This window comes from Aegilops tauschii, chromosome 3 (assembly GCF_002575655.3).
Source record: "Aegilops tauschii subsp. strangulata cultivar AL8/78 chromosome 3, Aet v6.0, whole genome shotgun sequence".
NCBI classification, from domain to species: Eukaryota; Viridiplantae; Streptophyta; class Magnoliopsida; order Poales; family Poaceae; genus Aegilops; species Aegilops tauschii.
In genome coordinates, this window is record NC_053037.3 from 104,970,160 (window position 1) to 104,980,406 (window position 10,247).

The 10,247-nt window shown below is 44.6% G+C and overlaps 1 protein-coding gene across 4 annotated transcripts; it reads left to right on the forward strand.

The window, feature by feature from the left end:
• Nucleotides 1-761: 761 nt before the first annotated feature.
• LOC109749605 (uncharacterized) lies at nucleotides 762-9,761 on the forward strand. 4 transcript variants are annotated; one of them, XM_045234692.2, is made up of 4 exons: nucleotides 762-923; nucleotides 1,020-1,470; nucleotides 7,226-8,094; nucleotides 8,215-9,761. In XM_045234692.2, exons 1-4 carry the CDS (start codon nucleotides 898-900, stop codon nucleotides 9,479-9,481), a joined length of 2,613 nt encoding a protein of 870 aa, XP_045090627.1. In that variant the 5' UTR covers nucleotides 762-897; the 3' UTR covers nucleotides 9,482-9,761. The 4 variants fall into 4 exon arrangements, with proteins under 4 accessions (XP_045090627.1, XP_073366183.1, XP_045090625.1 ...); XM_073510082.1 differs by having other exon boundaries at nucleotides 7,244-8,094; XM_045234690.2 differs by having other exon boundaries at nucleotides 7,226-9,761.
• The last annotated feature ends 486 nt before the right edge of the window (nucleotides 9,762-10,247 follow it).

The following is a 10,247-nucleotide window of genomic DNA, read 5'->3' on the forward strand; positions in this document are numbered from 1 at the left end:
GTACCGTAGTCGCAAACACTACCGACACACCTAGCCAACCGTCATATTTACTCTCTTGTTTAACTTATGATTACTTTTTAAGCATTTTTTTCTCAATGAAACAAATCATAGAACTATACCCAATTTACTATTATGTGTTTTTACATGAGCCCAAAATACTAAACCGTAGCCATAAACACCACGGACCCACCTCGTTATATTGACGCGTTTTAATTTAGAATCGCCTTTTTAAGCCTCATTTCCCAAAGAACACATCACAATTTTTTTTACTCATGCATAGCCCTATAAAACAGTTTAGATTGTATACTTTTGAAACAAAACCAAAACTTACCTGCGATTCTTCATGTTTCTCAACAGCCCGGGACAGAAAACTTGACTGGGATCCTTGGAGTGGGGGAGGAGTCTGAGCTGTGCGCCCCCACCGCCCAGCGGTCGTTATCACATGATGATGCCCGGCCCTCCGGCGAACCGAAGACCGTGATAGTTCAACGTTACCTGCCACACACAGAAAAGAAATAAAGCAAAACAAATTTGCCGCGTCCTTCACCGGTCGCTGTCAGCGGCAGTAAATAGAGATAATGCACCCTGGTGCAGGACACCGATGCCAGCCAGGACATTAACTACTGAAAAAATCAATGAATTGTACCCAAAATAAGCGGTGGGAAGAGCGGGAAAAAAGTAAAATATTCGCCTCGGTGTCATCAAAGCCCACCTCTAATTATTAATTCCTTACCGTAATCGCTATCCTTTAAATACTACCTGCTTTTCCTGCGCACACCCCTTTCCTCCTCCCTTCCTTCCAGTCTACTCCTTCTCCCTCCTCCACCTCTCCCAAATCACCGAAGCCGTCGCGAAATCGGCAGATTTGCGCCGCGGGAGCGCGCCGACGACGGGCCGATGGCCGCCGCCGCGTTCTCCATCAGGTTCGTGTGGAGGCGCCGCACCGTCTCGTCGGTATTATGCTGGTCGTGTTTGCGTTTACTTTTTCCTGATCTCCGTCTGTGATCTGTCGACCGAAGGGAGTACGCGGCGAGCATGAGGGGCGGGACGGCGAAGGAGGGGCGGCGTTTCTTGGGAATCGAGGATCTCCCGCCTCTCGGAGCGCCGAGGTGCCGGTGGTGGGCGGACGAGCTCGCCTCCACCGTGGCTGCTGCAGCTGCGGCGGTGGCGTCCTCGAGGAGGGCGCAAGGGAAGGCGAAGCCGCCGAAGAAGCGGTCCATCTCCGACCTCTTCGCCGCGGCGCCCCCTTTGGCCGTGCCCCCCGCCGGTGATACCGGATGCAAAGAGCAAATGGATTTGGACGGCGACGAGGCGCTGTGCGCGATCGCGAGGCGGGCGAAGGAGGAGAAGAAACGAAAGAGAAAGCTGCAAGAAGAGGAGGAGGGGCAGAAGGAGGAGACGGCGGCAGTTGATGCCGCGCCGGAGAGCAGCGGAGGCCGAGAGCCCGAGGGGAATTTCGCTGCAAGAAAGGTACGTGGTCCAGCCCAACCCAGCCCAACCCAAGTCTTCCCTGTCTTTTTTTTTCGTTTGCAGTGGCAAGTCTTCCATGTCTGCCACTGCAATGCTATCACGTCTGCTATTATTCCCACGTATGTTTACTTTTATCTCCTAAGAATTGATGGGATTATTAGTTCATCTCTTGATTCACTTGCTGGACACTATGAGGATGGTTAGATGCTTGCTCCACATAATTAGATTTTGTCGTCTCATTGCCATGTTACTAGTACTATATATTAGCAGCTAATGCGATTGCTATTTGTGGATACATATTGTGGGGGCAGTTAGTTGTGACTGGTTCTATATGGGACCGATGCATCACCTCGCAGGTTATTTTATGTTAGATGTGCCGATCCCAGTTCCTAATCTATTCTAAACCAGGCCTAGCTAGTTCGTCTAGAAGATTGTGTGGTTACTCGATAATTGCTGCCATGTGCACGGTGATTTTCTGTCAGGGCTTTTGCTAACTGCTAACATTAGAACGATCAGTGTGTTTTCTTTCTTGGTACACATTTGCTACTTACTATCTGTATACGGAAATATTGTTATTTCATGCTTAATTTGTGGGCTTTGATAGATCAGTCCAAGTCGGGGAATGGGACATTCGATTTGTGCAAATCTTGGGCGAACTTGGTGACGTTGATAGCTGCTCATGCAGTGAATTAGGATCAATATAATCAATAAGAATCCGGTAGATTATATGATGACCGCCAATAATCAAACCACTAGTGGTCGTACGTGCACTCTAGACCGGCTAGCTAGTACTGCAGAATGTACCATATCTTATAGTATATGCATGGTGCGTCGTGTTGCCTTTTGACACACCATGCACGATGAGTTGTGAGAGGTGCCTAGTTGGTGTCCCTCCTGCAGATTTCAGTCGGGTCCGGGTCCGCACCCATAAACGAGACTTTATCATAGGACGATCGAGGACATGGAGCAGGCATTTACCTCGTTGATATTTGAAAAGGGGGCTTCATCATTACTTATCTGATACTTTTATCCGCTTATATCGACCCGCCTTATTGTTTACTAATTCGTCATGTACGTATGCCCATGATAGCTATTCTCAATACATCCGTTAAGCATGCATACAAGCAGTGTTTCGAAGAGGGTGGTGGTTCCTAATATGCATGTTGCAGACTCGCAGTCAGACTATCACCATATGTTTGACATGATCTATAATCTGTTGTTTGTACTGTTTTAGGGACTATTCCAGTAATTAACTTATAAATTGGACTAATACGATATAAATTTAATAGGATACTCTTTTGGAAGAATCTACTATCAACCTAACCCTAATTGTTGAAAAGTAGATACTTGCTCACCTGACTGATCGCGTTTTGACCGCCTCTGCGGCCGTTGGATCCGAGTTTGATCTGGCGACACGCAGCTCAACTCTCTCCCACGCGCTGACTCAACATGTTTTCGACATGGGCTATGTTGCAAAGACTTGAAGCCCAACACGGGTTTGTTGCGGTCTGATCGTCTGTCTTGTTCTCCACTCCTTCGTCTTCTTGTTCCACCTCGGTTCACCATCGTCCGGCTTAAATACGTCGCCTTTCCGTCCGTCTCATCACCTTTCGTCTGTCTCCGGCCACCTCGTCCATGCCTACGAGATCATGGCGAGGCCCTCCTTCGTTCCCCCCTCTTCCCCAGTTGATCTCGGCTCTGGAGATGTCGCTCTACTCGAACTCCGAGCTTCCGGCTGCAGCCGCCATGTCCATGGAGGCCAAGATCGGTCGACCTTCCATGGCTCATGCGGCCTCCCATGTAGCCCCGCGATCCATGTCCGCACACCCAGATCCCCCACCCCATGCACCCAAACACTGGTGCCGCTCTAGCCGGCGGCTCACCGATTGCATCGAAGGGGATTTTGTTTCTGCAATACAAGCTGTGTTTGATTTTGTTGCTGCAATGGAGGCCGTGTTTCAGAATGAAAAAAAAACAGTTTGGGGTGATTACAACAAGCCTCTTGGTGCATATGGCCGAGCGGAACACTACATTTGTTGCAAAGGCGGCAATAACATTTTTTTCTTGTTAGAGGGATCTTTTTTCATTATGTTTTTGAAACATAGGTCTTGTTTCAAAGAAACAATGGTTTGGCGGGTGAGCAACAAGGTTCATGTTGCAAAGCATCGAGCGCAACATGAGTCTTGTGGGCACACGCTGACGGGGAGAAAATCGGAGAGCTTCCCAGCTCACCATCCAATGGCTACTGAGGCGACATATCTTTTCTAAACATCACCTGCCAGATGCGTTACATGCCTTTAAAAGTAAATGACAGTATTATTTTTGCTTTATTGAGAGGGGCTGGCCCCTTTATATCGTAGACAAGATTTGACTAACAAGCCGGTAAATCTATTCAAACTCTAATACGTCCACTAAACTGACAGGCTTGTGGAAGTGAGGCACGCCTGAACCAGAACTTGATATGAGGTGATTGTTTGGTATGGGCGGAAGGAGATGATGGGTAGGGTGATGGGTAGGGCGGAAGGAGGTGAGGTCAAAAATTGCATATGAAATAGGTTGGCAGGTGGAGGCTTCAAGGCAGTAGAGGCGGTCGGCGAAAATCTGCGTCGACGGCTGCTCATGGGTAGCAAAATTGGGGCAGGATTTGGGCTGTAGGGTGTGCCAAGTCGCCTAGATTGATGTTAGCAGTGGTCGACACATTGTGTCGTTGCAAGTGGAGTGTGAGGAATCTACCCGGTGGGTGGAGGTCTGTCGGCAGCGGCAGTGGCGATTCCCTCGATGGATATTGGGACACCAAAGGTGCTATTAACAAGGGGAAGCACCAGGGGTGCATCGTCGTTGGGGAGGAGGGCTTGGGATGCGGAGGTAGCGTCATGGGTGGCTGCTGTAGTCGGCTGTAGTCGTGGGATCTGGCGGTGGAGGCAGGGCCGGCTTCTGTTGCTCAAGTGTTGCACCAGCCCGGCGAGGAGCGTCTAGTCCTCTGCTCGGTAGCGTGTGAAGGCCACCAATTTGCTTCGTGATGATCTTTATGTGCTCCAGAGCCTCGATCTCAACCAAATTGGAAGAATCTAGTACTGACATAAACCTAATTACTGAAAAGTAGATAAAAGTAACGACAATATTCTTCTCTGCTTTATTGGAAGGGCTCGCCCCCTTTATATAGTAGACAAGACTTGACCAACAAGCTGGTAAATCTATTCAAACTCTAATATGATCTCTAAACTGACTGGACTCTTTCGTAAAAAATATGCTTAATCAATTAGGACTAATTAAGGGATAAGACTCCACGTATGATAGGCTGGTCCACATAACATCTTTAGGGTACTGAGGTGGTGAATCTACCCACCTAATAGTTACCTATGTTTGAAGCGTGTGTATGACCATAGATATTTTCTCTTCACATCTGGCAAATAGCATTTTGAATTTCCTACGTACCTTGTATAAAGGGCAGCCCCATGCATGTAGCTCCCGCTTGCGTAGGGTCCGGGGAAGGGTCCGACCACTTTGGGTCTTTTGTACGCAATCTTTCCCTGCATTTTTTCAAGTGGTTGTTTCCAGGACCCGAATCTGTGACCTCATGGTCACAGGGCAACAACTTTACCGCTGTGCCAAGGCTCCCCTTCCTTCGTACCTTGTATATTACACGAAATTTTTATTATCGAGATCATGGTCATAATATTGTTACTTTTCGTTTCATTCTTAGCTGAACGATTTTGACAGTTTGTTATACATATTTTTCATTAATTGTGTGCATCTTTATTACTATAAGTTAAATGAAAATTGTGTATTTCGTCGAAATCTGTTGTGCCCTTTTAAAATACACTGTAGGGCTGCTGAATTGGTCATGGATATTCATTTATTACATTAACACACAAGATTAATTAGTTGCTCTGTCAATTAGATGTCATTAAGTATATAAGATAATTGCCAAAACAATGGTTTTTGATTGGTGCACTGAGGACGAGTACACACCATTGTGACAACTATGTGATCCTTTTTGTTGAAAAAATCAACTACACAGCTTAATGAGTGCACAACTATATTTTTGTTGAAAAATCATGAGAACTTTTAGTCTCAATCGCAGCATCGATAGATAAAAAAAAGTTCAAGAAATAGGTTCATTACACGAATACTCATTCCGTATGCATCTGGAGGACTTGGAAATATATATTGCATTGTTTTGTTGTTTAACTTGAATTTTCATTCTTAAGCTAGTGCTATAGAATGTTCTGTAAGGACTGGCCTAACCATATGAAAACGGTTCTACAAATTTGGGTACAATCTGGAGAAGAGAAAATGAAATAAATTCGATGGAAATATGAAGTCATGGTAATATAACTCTTAACCAACTTCAAATTTGGATTGTAGAATAATTGTATATGTATTTCACTCAAAATATGGATATGAATGTGCCATAACCAATATCCAGTTCCTGTCTGATCCAAATATTATTTTTATTACTTTTATATCCTGTGGTATAAGTGGTTAATGCACATATGTTCCTGACTATAGTGCACTTTTTACCTAGTCATGTGATTTAAGCTGTATAAACTACAATGGCTGTAAATAGTTGTGCGTAATAGCGGATGATTCTACCTAGAGTTTTGCATTCCACCTGGTTATTACTTTTACCTCGCCATTTGCGTTCTGTTGTCACGTACTTGATGGCCAGGAGGGTGAGGATTGGATCTGAGGTAGTAGTCATGTGGGTCATAAAAGCGGTATGCATTGGTGCCGGAAGTCCTCTCGCATCCGATGAACACCATCTCCGTGCTGCGACCAGCATGCTTTGAGAGGTGCGGCTCCACCGGCTTCACAGGCTCATTTACCCAAACGTCTGTAGATGTGACATATTTTGGCTTAACCCCGTAGATGGCTTTTTCGGGGCGAACCGTTCCACATCCAAAGTTCCAAATTCTCATTCCAAATTAATGCTAACTAGTGATAAGTAGAGATAATAGGTATGTCGATCTGCCTGGACTCCTGAAGCGGTTGGTGTTGTAGCTATCCGCCTATGCCGGTACCCACATGATATTTGGCATCTTGGGTCCACTTGAGACACCATATTTAACACTAGGTAGCATCAATTGGTGCATGTTGTCCTGGATCAAGTCTGAACGCCCACATATTTTGCGTGCCGCTTCATGTTGCGGATTGTGTCCATTGTATCTACATTTGAGCAATTTGTTCCTAGATTTTGTCCAGGAAAGCTCATACACATCAATGCCACATCATTTCCAGTGTGGCACCTGCGAGATGTGCCTAAGATGTCAGTATGTGGTTCAGCTCGTGTAGCTTGATACTTCTCCAAAAGAACATAACCATGTTTGCATCGAGCATATATTCCTATAGAAAGTGTTAGAGCCACTCTGCATCCATCAGCACCTATATATATATGTCTACGTAGGACTGTAACGCTGGTATGATCTTAAAACTATTTTTCTCTTAAACATTGGTGATGATATACGGGACTGGCATTAACAAGTGGGTGCGAAGTGTAAACGCATGGTTTATCACCTATATGCATACCTGCAACACCAATGCCATTTGTGTATAACACACTTGTGCAGAAATTTCCATGATCCAAATAAACATAACAAATTATATATATGCAGCAACTTTCCCGTCTAGGGTATTCCACTGTCCTGATGATTTGTTTGAAATTGGTAATTATCTGGTAGATCTGATTTTTGCTGTTCAGTTTTTCGTTTATTTTTTGTACTCACAGCTATATGTATCTTATGGTTTCAAATAGTGCTCTTCAATTCTGCAGGAAGCACTTGAAAATCCAAACCTGTTTGATGGACTGGATACTCACTCATTACAGAAACCTGAGGCTTCACAACATCACAGAGAAGAGAGAGAAAAGATATCTGAGAGAAGGAAGCAGGGGAAGATCAATAATATAACCAAGAAGAAGGCTAACACACAAAAGCACATCGGCAACAGTAAAGCTGACAAAGTGGGGAAACCACGAGATCTAGAAAATTTTATCCCTAGGCATGGCATTCTAAAGTGCACAAAGCACACATCAGTGAAAATGGTCAAGGAGAAACGTGGCAATTCAGAAGGCAAGGAAGTAATAGAACTCTGCCGCAAATCAGTGAAACGTGTCAAATTCTCAGAAGCAGATGCTATACTTGAGCTACCAGAACGACAAAGTCTCTGCAAGATGTTTTCAGATGTTATGGCTTCTTCATCGTCGTCCTCGTCATCATCATCATCATTCACGTCTACCGAAGGAGACAAATGCGTAACTGCAGAAAGTGGTAGTTCTCATATGCCCATGGAAGCTTCCACTAAGGCGAAAGCAAATAAGAATTCAGATCATGAGGATTCTCCTGACAAAAGCATAACTGCAGAAAGTGGTAGTTCTCATATGCCCATGGAAGCTTCCACTAAGGCGAAAGCAAATAAGAATTCAGATCATGAGGATTCTCCTGACAAAAGCATAACTGCAGAAAGTGGTACTTCTCATATTGCCATGGAAGCTTTCACTAAGACGAAAGAAGTAAATAAGAATTCAGATCATGAGGATTCTCCTGAGGCTGGTAACAGAGAGATGGCCGCTCCTCTCATTGATCTGAATATGGCGTTACCGGAACCTACTGAACTGGACCAAAGGTATGATTCATATTCAGAGGTGCTAAATCTGGAGCATACACATGAGGAAACTTTAAGTTCTAATGTCCAATTGCATGATGGGAGAGAAAACCTGAAGATTTTTTCTGTTGATTCACATAGGCTGGAAAGCGAACAATCTACTGCTGACTTGGAAAGAATAACGAATTCAAGTTTGGCAGGCACATTATTGCATGGTGAGGCGATAAAAGTTTCTGATGTAGATGCTGCTGGTTCTCCATTGAGCTTAACTGAACTTGCAGAGACTCGTCGTGGTTGCAGTAATGTTTCAGTAAAAGATACTATGACTATGAGTACGTCTCCTTGTGCATTGCCAGATCACACAGTTCCGGATTCATTTCGGCAGCACCAGAGTTGGTTTTCCACAAGCGGCAAATTTTCTTCCTGGCCATCTCATGAATCTAATGTGTCACACAGTAAGGAGTTCAATTTTCGTTCTGAGTTGAACATTCCGCGTGAGAATGGACCTTCCACAGGACCGACAGTTCGTTTGATGGGTAAAGATCTTTCAGTTTGCACGACCAGAGCTGAATCGTTTTCCGAGACTGCGCAGAAGCATACAGGTACTTTTACCAATGACTATCTCAAGGCAAATGTGTTCTTGCCACAACAAGGACGGCCTTTTCTCTCTTTACAAGCTCAGAATTTCCCCAAGGATACAGCAAATTCCACCAGTATAATTCATGCTTCAACATATCATGCAAGCGCAAGTCAGGCACGGACTACACATGATTATGGCCACCCTGTCCCGGCAGCTAATGTACTTTCTGGAGATCAGTTGACATATGAGAACAGGTTTTTTGATTTTTCAAACTCGCAGACCAATCGGCCTTTTCTATTGGGGTGCCCACCTCCTCTCAATCGTGGCAGTACAGCATCCCAACAGAATTCCCCGTCGCGCCGTTATTACTCTGATCCTATCCCTAGGACAGAACCACCCACAGCATCACCTTTGCCTACAACCAGACAGCATGGTACATCATCTTTAGGTTTCCATGCCAATTTGCCTCAGCAACATGTTGTGCATCCAGCAAGCTCGTCAGTTTGTCGTCTTAATTCTGTGGATTTTACATTCAACCATCCAGACCGGGTAGTTCATACACCTTCCAACAGCATAAGAGATGCAACCCTTTCGGCAAGAAATACAGATAACACAGTGGGGAGCGCTGTTCTTGGCAATTTTAATGCTTCACCTAGTGGTCGGTATGTGCAGAAGAGATCAGGGCCAGTGAAGCTCACTCCTGGGGCGAAGCATGTACTGGTGCCAAACGATAGCACAGGTGACGGCGATTCTGCGCCTGTGTACTCCTGTGTTTCGTTCGGAAGTAGGAGCACAAATGCTGCAGGTCCTCAGAACAAAGGAGCATGATACCCTTTGTGGAATTTTTGCTTGGTTGCAGTTGCATGAATCTATAAAACATCGGCACTGTTTTTATTCAATTTCATTCATTTAGTTGGAACCTTTTGAAAAATGTTTGTTACATTTTTTTGTTTTTAACAGTTGGGATACTTCAAATGCTGCTTCGTTAGTAGTTATTTCGTCAGCTGAACCTGAATCAATGGCTGGTATAGCCTAAGACATGTACTCTGTTATATTTCTGTATTGTTACTCTTGGTCTGGAAGCTAAATAAATGTTATTGGCAGAAAATGTTACCTACATTTTATATTTGCAAGGTTCATTCTGGGTAGAACATGCCCCGAGCTCATGATATTTTTTTGTCGTGAAACCCTGTCCAATGTAAGTTGCCCTCTGTTTCAAAAATAAATGTCGTGGTTTTAGTTTAAATTTGTACTAAAACCACGACACATATTTTGGAATGGAGGGAGTATATGATAGTTTTTTCTTTCTGAGAAGACAATTTTGTTTCTGGTAGTGTTTGTCTTATGCTGTCAAGTGAGCGTTACCGCCTCATTTTACAGTTTGTAGAACACATGCGACACCCTCTCGAAACAGACTTTGTAGATAGGTTTCTTCATATACGTGGTTTCGTGCTGGTACGTTTTAGATTCTTGGCGTCCTTCGTCCATTTCCCCCCTGCTTGGGTTTGTTATGGTAGGGTTGCCGAGATGAATAATGCAAAGAGTTATTCATGCTATCCAGGGGTGGGCATGAGGTTGAACATCCACGAGGAGG